This window comes from Neoarius graeffei, chromosome 21 (genome assembly GCF_027579695.1).
Source record: "Neoarius graeffei isolate fNeoGra1 chromosome 21, fNeoGra1.pri, whole genome shotgun sequence".
Lineage (NCBI taxonomy): Eukaryota > Metazoa > Chordata > Actinopteri > Siluriformes > Ariidae > Neoarius > Neoarius graeffei.
Genome location: NC_083589.1, coordinates 814347 through 833018, shown reverse-complemented (window position 1 = coordinate 833018; position 18672 = coordinate 814347). Strand labels below are relative to the sequence as shown.

General features: G+C 42.2%; 2 protein-coding genes across 2 annotated transcripts in view; one reads left to right on the top strand and one right to left on the bottom strand.

Moving 5' to 3' along the window:
* Nucleotides 1-18672, bottom strand: part of LOC132869636 (uncharacterized) — a 343638-nt gene that overhangs the window by 288207 nt on the left and 36759 nt on the right.
* Nucleotides 8055-14560, top strand: LOC132870183 (uncharacterized). Its single transcript, XM_060903770.1, has 3 exons — nt 8055-8396; nt 8975-9130; nt 13663-14560. Exons 1-3 carry the CDS (start codon nt 8055-8057, stop codon nt 13975-13977), a joined length of 813 nt encoding a protein of 270 aa, XP_060759753.1. The 3' UTR covers nt 13978-14560.

Here is an 18672-nt window from a genome sequence, read left to right as displayed (position 1 = left end):
TTCACTGACGCAAGGGTCATTTTTGAAAAACATTTTAGGTCTATTCTGTATGATTTGATTTGTGACTTTGGGATGCAAACAGCGCGCCTTTTGGCGGATGCCGCCTGAATCGTGCAGATCCGAGCTTTTTTTTTTTAGGGGGGGCGTTGGAGTAGCCTGAGCCCGCCCATCCTAAGTGTGACGCAACACGAGGGCCTGTTGCGGGTCAAGCATGCACTTTGGGAAATGGTTGGGCTTAATATCTTGGCCAGACCAATAGCTCGTAGAGCTTTGCAGTCGCGTTAGCCAGACTAGCATTGGAGTGTCTGATTATAATTTCAAAGTAAATTCTGTATTAAAATTACTAAATAAGCAAATCTGTTACAGTCCATGAAACAGGAAGTATAAGGATGAGAAAAAAACAGTTTAAATCGGAAAGCTGCGCACATTTGCGCAGCCCGAGCGGTGTGCAGGACTGTGTAAATGTGCACATTTTAATACAGAATTTGCTTTGAAATTATAATCAGACACTCCAACGCCCCCCCTAAAAAAAAAAAAAAACGGATCTGCGCGATTCAGGCGGCATCCGCCAAAAGGCGTGCTGTGAATATATAAAGTTGTATATATCAGACAGCCTTTAAAGTTTGATGAAGTCAGTTTCAGGCTTTGGCAGTTTCAGGCTTTGGCAGCCCTGCATAGTCACTTGAAAATGCATCTTTGTCCACTTCGTAGGGGTCAATTCCCCCAATCAAGGCCAGTTTGGCTGCATACCGTTGTCGTGAGATGTCGTCTAATGTATCTATATACTTCTGTTTGCTTGATTTTGCTGACATTGATCTTTATTTTAGAAAACTGACTATATAACTTCATAAATTCATCCGAGATAACATAGCCGGTAGTGGAGATGGTCCGTTTTGTTTGCCCACCAAGATGGCAGCTGGGGGGGCATTCCCCGGAATGCCGTGACGTCAGTGAAAACTATCTATAAAGCAGACGGGGGGAGCAACGGGCATTTTTGTAGAATTCCAGCGCATGCTTCGGCTTGATGCAGATCAGTATGAAAGGTTTTCTTGGTTATCTGGTAAATTTTGATCCACCATCATCAAATCATTATTTCCTGGTAAGTTCAATATGTTTTTTTTACAATATTGAAAGAAACAGTGCATGTTCTACATTAGGCAAGGTACATTTGTGTGTAATTTTGGTTTTGTGGCGGATGGTGGCTGTTAAACAAGGATTAGCCTAAGCATGATTTATTAAACACAAGTTGTTTGGCATCCTAATTAACATCACCGTTGGCTGTTCAAAACGAGTGTAGGAACTCTACAAAAACGTTTGTAGTAGATAAATAAATAAAGTGTCATGCAGACACTTGTGTGCGCTGGCTCAATGTTAACGGATGCTTTCCGAATATTTGCTCCAAGCCTTTATTTTTAGGCTGTCATCAGGCTGAATGTACGGGTGTCCGTAACAGATGTTTGTTTGCACAATAACTTTTGTAATGGTGGCCGGATTTTTACTTTTTCCCGCTAAAACTTAGGGGAGGCTACATGAACCGATTAGCTTTTGGAAGCCAACATTGCCTGACGAGATGGCCACGCTTGACTGATGGTCGAGGAATCATGGTCAATCAGTCAAATTTTTTGGTTGTTGGTTAAAAAAAGTAACCTGTAAATATTAACAGTAGAGTAAATGCTGCAAGATTGCAGTTCACCATCTCATTCGATGATTTTTTTCGAGAGAAGTGAACAAATTGTTCATCACACACAACTATTCACAACTTGTCTGTACTAAAGCAATATAATTATTTAGCGAGAGTGCTGGCAGCAGATGGCACGGGCATCGGAACGTTTGCGAGAAGTAATGGCACAGGTTAGCGCAGGCGACAGCATGAAGCCTGAAAAGAAGGTTTGCTTGGCTTAGGATTTTCTAGGTTGCACGATCATAAACGGCAACATGTAAGGTAATGATGATCATCATCTTGCTTTATAAATAAGCCGAGACTGCACTACCGCCGTCTGCAACGAAATGAAATGAGCGGCGTCTCGTCAGAACTGTAGTTGAAATGAGCCACGATAATGTTTCAAACAAGATTCTGATGCTAATCCTTGACGCATCCGTTTTCAACGCTAGCATTCAAACAGTTTTCAAAATATGGGACCATATTGTCTTCCGCCTTCATACAAGCTTCTCAGCGCAGTGATTACTCCATGTTTCGCGCTGTGCAGATTTTAAAGTTATGAGAGTGGAAGGCGGCGCCTGCACAGTGTGTGTGTGTGTGTGTGTGTGTGTGAGCCGCGGCAGAGAAATAAGCAGGCAAACGTGCAGGCGGCAGGGGCGACTCGAAATGGCTGTTATTTCAAATTGCATGTTGTAAACTGATCAGTTAACCGACTTTAACCGACTAACGAGGCTCGGTGACCGGTCAAGAATATTTTCAGTTTTCGCCATCACTAGTAAAGATAATCTGGCCTCTTTAGCTGGGGCAAGGGCATGTTTATATTGCTTATTGGCTGTAGATTTCCACGTTCTGAGAAAATCTACCATGGTTTACTATGGTTTTTATGTAGTAACCATGATTCTACCATGGTATCTCATGGTTATTCTAAGTACTATGAACCAACCATAGTATTACTATGGTTCATCCATGGTAGTAACCATGGATCTACTATGGTATTTCATGGTAAAACCATGGTTAATTTTCGTAAGGGTTGCATTCTAAGGGTACTGTATGTCATTTTATGTGGTGTGTTACAATTGGCATCAATTTTGAATTTCATATTTCCAGCTCACGACAGGAAAGGGGCTCATAATGGATGCAAAGACTGTGGCTCTACAGTAGTGGCGAGTATAGAGTGCTCCGAGATGATGCTAAAAATAGTAACACTGCGCGTGCGCGGCCATCTTGGAAGTCACTCGTTCCAGAGCGCGCATAGAGTGCACATCATAGAGTGCACATCATAGAGTGCACATTTAGCGATTCGTTTCCGCGTTAGACGGCTTAGAAGCTTTGATTTTTTTAAGAATTTAGACATCTGAAGTGATGGAGCGCTACTGTGAAAGTTTGGATAAGCAGGCACGGGAGCGTTATGCTGAGAAGGCACGTTTCATTGGGAATGTAGATCCATACACTGTTAGTGAGAAGGAATGGAAAGCTGACCCCAGCTTGTTGCCGCATGTGACATACATCGATCTTGTGAACTATCTAGTGTTTCACCCAAGTCCATTTTGTGAACTAAAGGATTTCCAGAACTACAAGAGTATGGAAGCATACGATAGATTTGTGTCCGGTTGGGTCCGCGATGTGTCGGTGTTTACTGCTGAAGACGGAGAGACAAATGTGATCAGAGGGAAAGTGTTACACTCGCAGAGTCTATCCCAGCCTAGTCTACACCCCTGGATAATAGTTGACAAGAGACATGCTATTTTGTGTGCACATTGCAACCGCATTGCTGGACTTGGGGAATGTTGCTCCCATGTTGCTTCCCTGTTGTTTTATGTTGAAGCGGCCACGAGACTGAGGGAAAGAACGACGGTCACACAACAGCCGGCATACTGGATGCTACCGGTAACTATGAAATTAAAATAACTATTTTAGTAACTATGAGATTCAAGACAATATTAACCTACCTGTCACAAAGTGATCAGAACAAATCCGGATACAGTCAAGTTGTCCTAAATTTGATCGGTTAATGGCAGCCAGCCACTGTCGTCTCCTCCGCTCGCTTTTCTACTGTGCTGCAATTCCCGGGTTAGTCACGACTTTGGGGAGTCTGTGGAAGCTTTTGCCACCTTTTTCCCCTTGGTTACTACAGCCAACAATGACACACGTATTCGTCATTGTCACCCCTTTTTGCTTCGCTGGACAACAACAATGCACTGACACAGTGACCTTTGACTTCCAATATGGCCGCCGCTGGGTGCGCACTGACCTCGAAGCACTCTCGTTTTCTTTTGGATGAGGGGGAGGGGGCATGAACTGAGAGAAGACCTGTTCCTGCAATTTTCTAAAAAGTGCAATGTTGTTCATTTATGTATATTTTCTGTCTTTTAGGTTCTAAATGTGGAGATGCAAGCAGTGCACTGAAACTGTACCTACAAGGTACCAATTACTAAAACATTACAAATTAAATCACTGTCGTTTTGGTCGGGGCCACTCATATCCATGCACGTACTATGATTGCCCGTGTTCATTTAAAACATGGAGTGCCCTTAAAACTCATTTGAGTAGGTATCATGTCAATGTTTCATCTGAAGCAAGTACAGAGGTTGTAACATTTACATGTGTTTTGTGTCCAGGAAGTGTCCTATCATCTAGTGCACAGTACTTTACCCATATCAACAATCATTTGAAAAACTATGAAACTGTCAGTTGTGTTTCAAAATTGTTCATTTATGCTACCTTCAAATCTCACAAGAATAGGAAACATGCCACTTGCACAGTAAAAGACTTTAAGGATGGAGTGGTGAAAGTTACTAAAACAAGTGAACAGTTATCTGAAGAACTTGATCAGCAATTTGACGTAATTGATATAGCAGAACCAGGTCCTAGTCAAGGTTTAATTGAGTCAGACATAGTAAATGAGAATCTACAAGACACAATTATTCAGAAATTGGCATCTGTTCTTCTGAAATTGGAGATTTACTCACATGTACCAAGTTCAGCAATTGATGAGCTCCTTGCAGAATTGCACTTTCTTTTCAATTCTGCTGTATTGCCTGTATCAAACAGTATTACGGTTGATATTTTCAAAAAGCATGACCTTCACATTGATCAGTCAATAATTGATGAACTGAGCACTGCAATTTCTTCTCAGAATCCTTTGGTAAAAGCAATAGCTACAGATGGTCAATTAGCTACATCTTATAAACGAAACCAATACTACAAGGAGCACTTTAAGGTTGTGGAACCTATTGAGTATGTACTTGATGCAAGGTCAAAGAAAACCTTTCAGTATATTCCCTTTCTCAGGTCTCTACAACAACTTCTCAGTCACAATGATATAGTTGAAAAGGTTGTTGATGCTCATGCAGTACATCCAGTAGATCCGCAGAAATTTCTGTCATTCAGAGATGGAACACATTACAAGAACAATTCCTTTTTTTCATCGGAGGATTTAAGAATCTGCATATGGTTGTATATAGATGACTTTGAACTCTGTAATCCATTGGGAACATCATGAAAGAAACATAAACTCTGTGCAGTGTACTGGGTCTTGGGTAATTTACCTCCTGGTAGTTGTTCAGCCTTGTCCTCCATTTACTTAGCATTGCTGTGCAAAAGTGTTTATGTGAAAGAATTTGGTTTCTCAAAGATATTTGAGCCCCTTTTGAATGACTTGGTGATCTTGGAGCAGCAAGGGTTGTTTATTCCACAGTTGGGAGCAATTGTGAAGGGCACAGTGCAGTGTGTTATTGCCGATAATCTTGGGGCACATGGGCTTGCGGGTTTTGTGGAAAGTTTTTCCGGGAAGTACTTCTGTCGATTTTGTACTGCTCAGCTTAGTGATATCCAGTCACAAGAAGTCAAATCGGGAGCCTTCCAGCTCAGAAGCAAAGAGAATCATGAGCTACACATCAGAACGGCTCAGGAAGGACAAGTGAATTACTTTGGTGTAAAGAGATCTTGTGTTTTAACGGATAGTCTAACACACTTTAATGTACTTAGAGGTTACCCCCCAGATATTGTGCATGATCTCTTTGAGGGCATAGTCCCTGTTGAACTGGCACGTTGCATTGGTGTGCTTCTCTTGAAGAAGCACTTCACTCTCAATCACATTAATGATGTCATTCGTTTGTTTCCATACAAGTGGGGGGATAAGACTAATCACCCTCACATGTTACCCCAAGCATTCCAAAGGAAACAAAGTATAGGTGGCAATGCCCATGAGAATTGGTGCTTCCTGAGATTACTTCCTTTGATGGTTGGTGCTCTAGTTCCCATTGGTGAACCTGCGTGGCAGGTGATTTTGACTTTAAAGGACATTGTGGAGTTAGTTGTTGCTCCTATTCACAGTGCAGAATCATTGGGATATTTGGAGAGCAAAATCTCAGAGCACAGAAAGCTTTATCAGGAGGTGTTTCCTGGTCAAAACCTGTCACCAAAACATCATTTTCTGGAGCATTATCCAGAGCTGATTAGATGTTATGGTCCCCTTGTTGCGCTGTGGACCATGCGGTTCGAAGCAAAGCATAGCTTTTTTAAGCAGATTGTTAGACATGCAAAGAACTTCTGAAACGTAACTTTGTCATTGGCCAGAAAACATCAGCTAATGGTGAGCCATCACATGCATACTGTACATCTGATGCTGAAAAATCTTCCTTGGAGGTAACCCAAGTCTCAAAGGTCCCCATTGATGTCTTAAACAACGATGTTTTGAATTCCCTTACTCAGAAGTACCCGGGGATCACTGCTGTAAACCTTGCTCATAGTGTAACCATTAATGGCATTAATTACAGAAAGGGCATGATAGTAGTGCATGGATCATGTGGGGACTTCCAGAATTCTCAGAGATAATTCAGTTGTGTGTTTTCTGTGATTGCCTGAGCCCCATTGTAAGAAAACTGTGCTCATGGTATAGGGAACACTACCGAGCCTTTGAGTTGATTCCGACAAGTCAGCTTGAATTTCTGGATGTCAGGGAACTTGCTGACCGGTTCCCCTTGGCAGACTACAAAACAGGATCCGTACGAATGGTCACACTGAAGAGATTTGAGCATGTGGCCGGTAATGTAACATTTTAATTTCTCACTTATTAAAAGTACACTATGTAATTTTTTTCAAGTTAATCACCTTTACAAGCCAACCAAAGGTTAAAAATTTCCACCCCTCTCTCATACCAAGTTTCCCACCTCTGTCATATCAAGGTGTCTTATTCTATGTGTTAGATCACTTGGTCTGTGTGTTGGCATGATTTATTAAAATGTTATTAGTTATATGAAATAATCATGTAACATGTATTTTTCATTACCCATCTGAGATTTTATTAAATTTAAAAATGTTGATATGTTAGAGCTGAAAGACCAATAATAGACATCTTTAGCTGCGAAACTTACAGTACTTTGGTCAGACCAGTAAATATTAGTTTATTACTTGGTAAATATTCATGAAAAGATCAAATTTTGGAATGGGCAGCATAGTTGCAATGCCTACTCTGGCCACCATCCTACATACTCTACTTTTAACAGGTGTTTTCTGCAGGCGTTTTAGGCATAAATGGGTTAAAGTTTCAATACTCAATTCAGAATCACTTCAAATCATCATTCAGAATACAAAAAATATGAAAGAAAAAATGTGAAAAGCACAATACTTTGCATCATTGCTGTAATAATATGTATCACCTGATCCTAATTACTCTTGTTACGGAAATGTGCTTTAATTTTCAGACTGAATTCAAGATGGCTGCAACCCTAAGGGTCGTCCTTGGCACAGACAACGCCAGCAAATTGATTCTTCCATCCGGAATACCGGATTCAGTCGAGGACCTGAAAACAGAAATTGCAAGACAGTGCAGTTTGTCAGGAACCGTTAAGTTTAGACTACAGTACAAAGACATTGACTTTGACAATGAGTTTGTGAACTTGTCATCTACTTCAGATCTCCAAGACAAGAGCACAGTAAAAGTGATATACCTAACAAATGAGTCTGACATTAGCCCTCACCCTGATGCAGCTCCTCTTTCTCAAGGACTGGATGATGTGGCCTGCGTTTCACCATCGCCGTCATGGGCAGACACACAGATACTTTCTTCCCCCGCATCTACATCAAGTTCATCTCTTCGCTCCAAGCCGTGGCCCCAAACCTTCCAAATTCCACAATTTTCTTATGAGGTTGAGGTTCAGCTGGAAAGGGCCAACAGTGCATACTGCAGCAGTGGCACTCTTCTTACTCCAGGGTTCAAACTCAAGTCCGACATCCTGGAAGCTTTAGTGTCTGAAATTATGAAGTACAAGGTGTACCCTACAAGCGCAGAGTTTGATACAGTGGCTGAGGCTCTAGTAACAAACACCCATGCTTGAAGGAGCAAGGGTCTGCATGTGGCTACTATGGGTGGAAAATTAGTTTAAAATATAAAATGGGCAACTACAGAACCAAACTGAGGAGCATTGGTTGCCCAGAACTTTGCACAAATTCGATGAAGGGAAAACGTAACCCAAACCAACGAAGCCCCAACCAGGTGAAAAAGCCACGCAAAGCAGAAGTTAATTACTGTCCTGCCTATCCTGCGGGTGCACTGAAAGAGAGTCTTGAAGAGGAACGGAAAACGCTTCTTTTGGAGGTGCAGAAGAAAAACCAGCAACAAGTAAAAATTAAAATGGAAAAAACATTTGCCTACAGAAGGCAGGAAATCGTCCAGGACATGCCCTTCATCACCGAGCTCAAACGCAGATGGCCAGCTCTTTTTTCTGAGAGTGAGGTAATGTAGATTGTGTCCTTGTTGTGCATCTTTGTTCTGCATATACAGGTGCAGGTCATATAATTAGAATATCATGAAAAAGTTGAATATTCTTTGTCACTGATTTCAGAAAGTGAAACCCATCTATTGTATAGATTTGTTACACATGGAGTGAAACATTGCAAGCTTTAATTTCTTGATGTTTTATGATAGTGGCTCACAGATGATAACGCAAAATTCAGTGTCTCAGAAAATTAGAACTTTACAGAGTAATATGAGGAATGTGACATTTGTAGCCGATCAGTGAACTTCATGCTTCATTCTGCTGAATAACTCTATGGGGATGTTGATGTAGTGGTTAACTTCAGCTGAAGCTTTTTTTTTTCTTAACAGTGGGTCAAGATCCTGTCTTCCCTGCAGGGATAATGGTATGCCTGAGAACTTTTCACAACACAGACTAAACACTATATTGTTAAGGCTTTTGTCCCAGGTTGTCCACATCTGATTTCAAACAGTCAAACATTCTGTCAAAGGGGGAATATCAACAATGGTTTCATTTCCTTTTGAATGATTTTTGTCTGTCTTGTGTTCTGTTTTAGGTAAATGCCGAATTTACCCGCATCACGACTGTACCACTTCTGCCAAAATTCATGTCCCAGCTAGATGGCTACTCTGATCGCCTACTGAAAGTGTTCAGAAATAAGGGGGGTGAAGCAGGACACAAAATCAGACTGATGACGGCAGCCATGGACAAGGTATAGTTGAATTATGTGACCTTTTCACATTAAGAAATCTGACCTTGCTTCCCCTTTACTACCTGAGGGCCATGTGTTGCAGTGACCATAGATATCATATACCTACATAGTGTATTGCCTATTCCTTACTATTGGGGGCAATTTGGCTATGGCACCGCCATATGGGTCGGGTCATGAAGGGTCGTTGCTCCGTTGACTTCCATTCACTCTGCACTTGCCTGTGATTGCCCCCTAGGCAGAATCTAGATGCAGTACCAGCCGGAAGAGAGAGATAAAAAACAACAGTTTTTGTTATTAATTATATTGACACTAACTCTTAAATAGTTGGTGATGTTGACAAGGTGCATACAAACTGAAATTCACAGTGGGTCAAAATCAGGGACTAAGTCACGGGCCAAAGTCAGTATTTACTCAAAAATTGACCGAAATTGTGTGTGCATGCACTTAAAACTAGAAAAATCTCACAAACACTCCCATCATGGTAGTTCAAATGTGCCTACACACATACAGTATAGGCTACATATGTAATCCTGTTCTGTTCTGTGCTGTGAATGGGAGATATCACTATTACTAGGCCTGGGCTTATTCATAAATCTTGTGTGATGCACAACATGTTGTTTTCAAGTCATATTCCTAAATATTAATGGTGTATGTGGGCCAACGGCAATACACATTTAAAATGATCTCGCGGGCCAAGTACAATGACACGGCGGGCCGTATTTGGTCCCTGGGCCTTGAGTTTGACAACTGTTGCTGTGGCTATGATGAAACTGAAAGCCTCAGTGACAGTCTTCCAGAAAGTTGAATTTTTAAACTTAATCATGAACTAACATTTCCTGCCTCTCCAGCTCGCTGCATTTTGCAGTCATAATGCACAGAGTTTTGGCATCCTCTGACTGTAGATGATTGGCCTGGTGTCTGTTGATCAGACACGGTCAACCGGCTCAACTTGGGTGCCCTTTTCACTCAGTCAACAGTGCCGCACACACCATCTAGATATGATACATATGGCAGTGACGTCTGTCTGTCTGTCTGTCTGTGCGTGCGACTGTCTGCTTGTTGTGTCGCCTGCAAGGAGAGCCGAACACGTGCGGTCATACACACACTTGTCTTAAGCCCTATTCGCACGGGATTAGTATTACCTGTGAACCTCTGGCGATTTGTAATAATTGCAGAGAATGTCTGAGATGTTGGTCCCGTGCGAATGCGCCATGTCTGTAATTTGTAAAGTAATAATTCTGCCGCAAATTACCTACTATATTTTGTCAAACACAGACGTCCAGTGACAATACTAGTCCCGTGCGAATACGCATGTCCGTGTTTGTTATTGTAATTGCGCGCGTTTTATATCTTTTCCGGTTACTGTGAGTAGGCTAATGGAGGCTACGGTTGAAATTTTCATGAGTACTGTTTAAGGGGCAAGTGGTAGTCGTGCCCCATACCACACTACATGGACTCCGCTTCCCAAATACAGCAAGAAATCCAAGAGGAGAGCTCGGAGATTTTTGACCTGGATGACTTGTGTGGCTGCTTTCGGTAAGGAACATTTTTAATATTTCATAGCTATAGCCAGGCCATATCCTCCTTGGACTAGGGATGCGAAAACTAAAAAAAATCTTGTCCGACCACCGAGCCTCATTAGCCGGTTAAAGTCGGTTAACCTATGAGTTTAAACAGGGATGCAAACGGCGCGCCTTTTTCACGGCTCGTGCAGATCCGATTTTTTTTTTTTAGGGGGGGCGTTGGAGTGTCTGAATAATTTCATCAGAGTAAATTCTGTATTAAAATTACTACATAAGCAAATGCCTTACAGTCCATGAAAAAGCCGTGAAAAAGTCGGCATCTGCGCCTTTAGTTTGTGTGGAGAGATGTGATCTGCAATAACATGCATTGTTGGCTACAGACCGAAACATACTTTCAGAATGCACTGGCCAAGGCAGGACTAAACTCCATGTGCCTTCTAATAATAATTTAAAAAAATAATAATAGTAATTTGTAAGCTAAAAAGCCTGTGTCTGCACTTTCTTCTTTCGCTGAGTGGCAGCGGGAGGGCGGGACATGACTGAATGGGTGTTTCTGATTTGTCAGCTGTCTTTAACTGGGGCGGGAGGGCGGGACATGACTGAATGGGTGTTTCTGAAGTACAGGATGTTACGACATATCCAGTTGTGATGTCTGTAAATTGAGTAAATTACAGACTTTGCTTATCCCGTGCGAATGCAAGGGATTTAACACAGAGGTTGGGTGGGAATTTACAAATGACTATAGGTTGACAGGTAATACTAATCCCGTGTGAATAGGGCTTTAGACAAACACGCGCACGTGCATCTATGTGTCGCATGATATACATGATATACCTACAGTGTTGGCAAGGGGAGGCAGATTGCCATCTCTGATTACACTTGTTTTTAATCTGTACCTTGCCAATCCTGTTTATTTATCTTGCCTCAAATTGTATGTGAGTAATAGAAACATTGGGGGGGGGGGGTCCCCAATGTAGTGACTGCCATAAGCCTGAGGTACTGTAAGGGCTTCTTTCTTTCTTTCTTTCTTTCTTTCTTTCTTTCTTTCTTTGTGTTCTAATGTTTTTTGTTTCATTATTTTAAAGGTAACGATCATACTTAACTGTTATTTGAACCGGACATTGACTCTCATTTAAGTATTCCAATCCTTCAGGTAACCATTGGTCCCAGAAAAGTTGGAGACCCCTGCTTTATATTGAAACATTTTTGAAATTCTCTACCCCCCCCCCCCCCCCCCCCCCCAGAATCCCAGTGTTCAGATTCGCAGAGAATGTGTCCTCAAAGGGCTATGCATCTACCTAAATGAACAGCCTGAAAGCCTAGTAAGGACCTACCTGGTAAGCTGTAATTAAGGTGGGGTTTACATTAGACCATATCAGCGGATCATCAGATTAACGTTTTTAAAACGATTAATGTGCACACAGCAACGCCAATACACGATTCGCGTGCACACAGCAACGCCAATACACGGATACGCTCGGCTCCGCAGGCATCCTGCGCTCCAAATCACTCCGCCCTGAACAGCGAGTGCCCTCTGGAGGGTGCGCACTCCGGCCCTGCGCAGCTCACAGAGCGCGCGAGTGGAGCGCACGAGCAGTGATTCGGGACTGAGCCGCTGTGTGTGTGATCTCAGTGCATGTCGGGCATGCGCGTCACTTACCACTTGCAAGTGGAAGGATGGCAAGCCTAAAGACAATCATAACTACACAATGGGCAGTATTTGCATCAGTATTTGCAGTATTTTCATACTTTTATACTCTTTAATGAAAGGTGATACAAGGCAGAAGTCCGCGCCGTTTTTCAGCAGTCGCGTCACATGACCAACGCCAGTGAATCAGGAAGGTGGATGTCACAGTGACGTTGTCCAATGACGACGCCAGCTAGAGCTCAGCACAGCGTATCCACGTATCCTCAATGTTTACACAGCACCGGACCAGACACGATCTGGATTGAATACGTGGACGCTGGCGGATTCCCGTTTCCCGGCGTTTCCAGGCGTTTTAATGTAAACGGACAGTGCATCCGCGAAGAAAACGAGACAGATACGGTCTAATGTAAACTTGGCCTAAGAGTATGGACCTTACCTTAGTAATAGTCACTGATGTTAACACACTACTTTTTGCCAGATTGAAATTGAGGCTACGGTGGAGGAAATGACGATTTGATCCCCTGCTGATTTTGTTAGTTTGTGCAGGTGCAGGTCATATAATTAGAATATCATGAAAAAGTTGAATATTCTTTGTCACTGATTTCAGAAAGTAAAACCCATCTATTGTATAGATTTGTTACACATGGAGTCAAACATTGCAAGCCTTAATTTCTTGATGTTTTATGATAGTGGCTCACAGATGATGAAAATGCAAAATTTAGCATCTCAGAAAATAAGAATATTACAGAGGATCAATAATTAATTTAAACAGAAAATGTTGAGCTTCTGAAAAGTATTCTCATTTCTATGTGGTCAGCACTTGGTTGAACCTCCTTTTATATGTTATAACTGCATCGATGCTCAGCCTGTGGGCACTGTTCAGGTGTAGTGGATGTCCTGGATGCTTTAATTGCATGCTTGTGGTCATCTGCATTTTTGGCTCTGATGTCTCTCATTTTCCTCTTAATAATACCCCACACATTCTCTATAGGGTTCTGATCAGGAGAGTTTGCTGGCCAGTGAAATTAACATACTTTTTCAGAAGCCTTTAAACATTTTCTGTTTAAAACACCCTTTATTATTGATCCTCTGCAATGTTATTTTCTGGGACACTAATTTTTGGTTTTTCAACATCTATGAGCCAAATATCAAGAAATAATTGCAAAGAATATTTCATTCAGTGTGTAACACATCTATACAATAGCTGGACTTGAAATGAGGGACAAAAACAACTTTTTCATGATATTCTAATTATAATACCAGCACCTGTATACTGACTAACAAGTGAACTCTGTAATTGTAATGGTTTGTTTATTTTAAGTGTGAGAGAAAACCAATTGTATGTTTCATGTCATTGTCAGGATGTTGATCCTGAGGCAACCCGTGGGATGGAGGCCATCATCATGGGGATCTACGTCATAATACATGAGGGAGCAGAGCCCGACGAGGATCCTGAAGATGTTGGAATCGTCATAGAAGGGGTGGAAGTTCTGCACGGTCTGAGGAACACTGCAAATGCATGTGCGCTGCTGCTCGGCCTCATTTACTGCCTGAATTTAAGTTACCCGAAAGAGTTGAAGAGCACATTTGAATTTCTGCAGAAAGTAATTATGGAGTTGGATGGCAGCCGACTCTCCACAAAGGTGCAAGTCCTTAAAAACCGGCTCCTCCAGTGATCTTTTCAACTTGTGTCCTCTCAACATATGCAGTGCTAGTTGGATAACACACACACACACACGCACACACACGCATACGTATTGTCTCTCACATACAGCATTGCTGATCATTTGAATTGGAGATGGGGGTGACTATGTGTAATGGGGTGAAATTGAATGGAACGCCATCAAGGAACGTTAACCAATGAATGACACTCTGTGACTCAAGCCGTGTTTCATTGCTCAGAAGAGGATGGCTCATACCTGGAAAAGAGACCTGTAAAAAACAGCCTATAACTCCTTTAGTCAACACAGGACTTTGCTGCAAGGCATGGGAATGAGTCAGAGTGGCGGACTGCTTGCATTGTTGGATTTAAAGAACGTCCTTGGCTTTACAGATGAAACATTGGTTGAATTAAGGGACTTGTTGGGTATTGCACTGAAATCTTGGGAGTCCCAGTAGGTGGTACTGGTTTGTGATTGTTGGCTTGATTATATTTTTGTTAGATTGTATAAAAAAGACCACATTGTTCTTGTCAGTCCTCACTTGACATGCTGGATCAGACAATATTTTTGAGCAAGGAGCTTAGTTTATCATTTTACTGTTGTCTGAAGTATAACGATTGTACAAAAGCACCCAATATCTCATCTCATTATCTGTAGCCGCTTTATCCTGTTCTACAGGGTCGCAGGCGAGCTGGAGCCTATCCCAGCTGACTATGGGCGAAAGGCGGGGTTCACCCTGGACAAGTCGCCAGGTCATCACAGGGCTGCACATAGACACAGACAACCATTCACACTCACATTCACACCAACGGTCAATTTAGAGTCACCAGTTAACCTAACCTGCATGTCTTTGGACTGTGGGGGAAACCGGAGCACCCGGAGGAAACCCACGCGGACACGGGGAGACCATGCAAACTCCGCACAGAAAGGCCCTCGCCGGCCACAGGGCTTGAACCCGGACCTTCTTGCTGTGAGGCGACAGCGCTAACCACTACACCACCGTGCCGCCCAGCACCCAATATATGATATTCATTATGTTGTCATTTTATTTTGAGTTTTTTACTTGGCACAGTGGTCAATTTGTTAAGAACAAAGCTGTGGAGGGTTACATAACTTTCCCCTACTGAAGTCTTCAGCTTGTTTTTTTTTTTATGCTGTTAGACTTTTTGTTTGCATTGGTAATGCTGCCAAATGTTTTCTGTTTATAGATAGCCTAAGGTTTTTTATGCACTTAAAGATGCCTGTGCACTTTACAACAAAGGCTTTTTTTTTCTTTAAAGTAACTTGAATCACCTTTCTATTTTTTTGCCAAATGTTTAGTTTTTCAAATTGAAAGATGCACTTGGGCAAACAAATAAAACTGAGTTAAATAGTTATTTTGTGTTGTTTACGGTACTTTTAAGTAGATATTGTTGGAACAAATGCAGACAGTACAGAACGCCGAAATGTAAATTAAACAAGTTTATTAAATAAATCCAACATAACTCTGTTCACCAAATGCAACGTGACGTTGTTAATTAAATCCAACATAACTCTGTTCACAGCCCTGTGATGACCTGGCGACTTGTCCAGGGTGAACCCCGCCTTTCGCCCGTAGTCAGCTGGGATAGGCTCCAGCTCGCCTGCGACCCTGTAGAACAGGATAAAGCGGCTACAGATAATGAGATGAGATGAGAACTCTGTTCACCAAATGCAACGTGACGTTGTTAATTAAATCCAACATAACTCTGTCAGCTAAATCCAACATGGCTTTATTTAATACCGTCCATGCAACTGTGTGTAGTAAATCTAACATAACTCTGTTGAATAAACTCAACATAACTGTATTCAACACATCTAAATTAACACAGTTTCGTGGGACCGGTTGCCATAACTCGGTTAAGTAAATCCAACGTTTTATTTTTTTGAGTGTGGCTTTACGGTGCTTCATTGGGATCAGAAAACAGCAGATCCAATATCTGTGTTGATGGACAGGTTTTGAGTGGACGGCGATTACGTTCTAGGAGACAGGTAATAACCTAATAACGTTTCGACTCTTACTTACACTGAACGTGAGATGGTTATGTTAGCCTTTGTTATGAGCTAACGTTAGCCAGTGTTATGTCCCTGCTGGAATCGTCACAAATTCACAAACATATTACTGGCGATTTTTAAGTCACCGCTCATATCTACCACAGCGGTAGATATGAGGATGCTTAGCTCTGTAATGAACTTCACTTACTGAAGTGAATGTAAACAAACTGCATGGAAATACAAGTGAATGATTTATGTTTAACCTCGTTTCTTTAACCCTTATGCCTCACGAAGGACATTCTTGGCTTGTCAGTTGTTAATTTTCTTTATTATTTTGACTGTTCATACAGATAGAAATATAATAAGGTCAACAGAATATAAAGTACGGCAAATGTGCTGTACATTAACTCCACAAGTAAATGTAACACTTATGTTTCCGACACTCACACATGCACATTTATTTCTCAGTACACATCCCACTCTCATCTAAGGGGAAAAAGAGGCACAAGGGTTAAGTACCATGATGAATATTTGTTTGAGTATTGATGACTCTCCACACAACATGTTTATTTACCTATACATTTTTCTCTTTACAGGTAATATTGCGACTGATGGCAAGACAGAGATCACATGTTGTCTTGGCACACCCAAGATCTCGCTACTGGTGGGACACAATTGTTCCTGATTTCACCCCTCACCAGTTCATGCAGAATCTCCGTGTGTCCCGAGAGTCGTTTGAGTATATCTGCAGTCGGGTGAGGCATGTCTTGGGGAGAAGGAACACAAATTACCGTTTGCTGAGAGGTTAGCGGAAATGGCTGCTCTCTTTCAGAGTCGTTGGAGAGTGCCACAGTGTGTTGGTGCAATAGATGGAAGCCACATTCCCATTATAGCACCAGAAGAGTATCCCCGAGACTACTACAGCCGGAAGGGATGGCATTCGGTTGTTCTACAAGCAGTTGTAGATGGCAGAGGTCTTTGCTGGGATGTGTGTGTTGGCTTTCGAGGGAGTGTGCATGACGCAAGAGTCCTAAAACAGTCACATTTGTGGGAAGTCCTAAGTGACGGGGAATTTCTAGGTCAAAGCAAAGTGACCATCTCTGGCTGTGAGGGTGGACATTACCTGACAGGTGATCCAGCCTACCCCATGCAGAACTGGCTGATGAAACCCTTTTCTGACACTGGCAGATTGACCCCTGAACAACACACCTACAATTACAGCCTCAGCAGTGCACGATCGGTTGTGGAAATGGCATTTGGGAGATTGAAAGGACGGTGGAGGTGCCTACTAAAAAGAAATGACTGCAAGCTGGAACTGTGCAAGAAAATGGCGCTGACCTGCTGTGTCCTTCATAACATCTGTGAGGAACATGGCGACAATTTCACTGAGGAGCACCAAGACAGACATGCCAACATCCAGCCTCCTCTTCAGGCATTACCTGAACATGGCAGTCAAGAAGGGGCTGACATTAGAGCCGCTTTAATGGCCTACTTCAACAGAGGGAACGAGTAATTTGTTTGGTTATTTTGCTATTTACTTCATGTCAATGTTGTATGTAGTGAAAATTCATTATGTCTGATAATTATAACTATTCTTTTAAGTTCGTTTCTTAAGACACGTATTTTTAAGTATGTTACCTCGCTTGTTGACAGTTTCGGCGAACACTTCCGCCTTCTTCAAAACAGTCACCAGATGTCGAGTGGTGACGTGCCTTATCAGCTGATGTTACTCTATGGAGGCGTGAACGTCCCACCCAATTTGACAGGTAGTCCACGCCTCCTGCTGTCAGGTCGCTGCCCCAGGACTGCGCTCCAGGTGTGCGACAGCGCGTACGCTCCCTCATCCCGGTTCATGGTCCTCTGCGCCCGCTTACGTATCTCCACTGCCTCCAAAATCCAACGCTGGTATCTATTCTCTTCAGCGCGAATGACTCTGGCCTCTTCCCAATTCATAATATGATTTTGCCGTTTGCAGTGGTCTGAAATGGCTGATTTTAAGTTTTCTTGGCTTGCTTTTTCTTTTTCGGATCTTGTGAGTCTTTTTCTTGTTTCTTTTTCACATTCTAATTGGTGTTCTTTCCTGCGAGTGTGGAAGCATCTGCCCGTTTCACCAATATAGACTTTATTGCATGACCGGCAAGGGATTTCATATATGACGTTGCATTTATTGTCCAGTTGTATTTTATCTTTGGGGTGAACTAGCAGCTGTCGGAGGTTCTTGTACGGTTTGACCGGGGTGTTGATGTGGTATTTCCTCATGGATCGTTGGATGCGTTCTGTAACTCCTTTTATGTATGGTAATGTGACAAAGCCCCGGTTTGTTTTTTCTGTGTTTTTTCTTGTCTGTTTGTTTCTTTCCTTTTTTTGTGTCTGTGATTTTCCTTTTCGAATTGCCCACGGTGGATATTGGCAGTTTTTTAATGCCTGTTGGATGTGTTGTTCCTCCTCCTGTCTATCTTTCTCCTCTGTGATGTTCTGTGCTCGGTCGTATAGTGTTCTGATTACTGACATTTTGTGTGCGATGGGATGTTCAGATGTCCAGAAAAGATATTGGTCGGTATGTGTAGGTTTTCTGTATGTTGTAATTCTGATGTTCCCTTCTTCTGTGTGGTGTATTTTTAGGTCCAGAAATGCTATTGTCTTGTCCGTTTCCTCTTTGTGTGTGAATCTGATGTTGCCTGTCTTGTCTATGGAGTT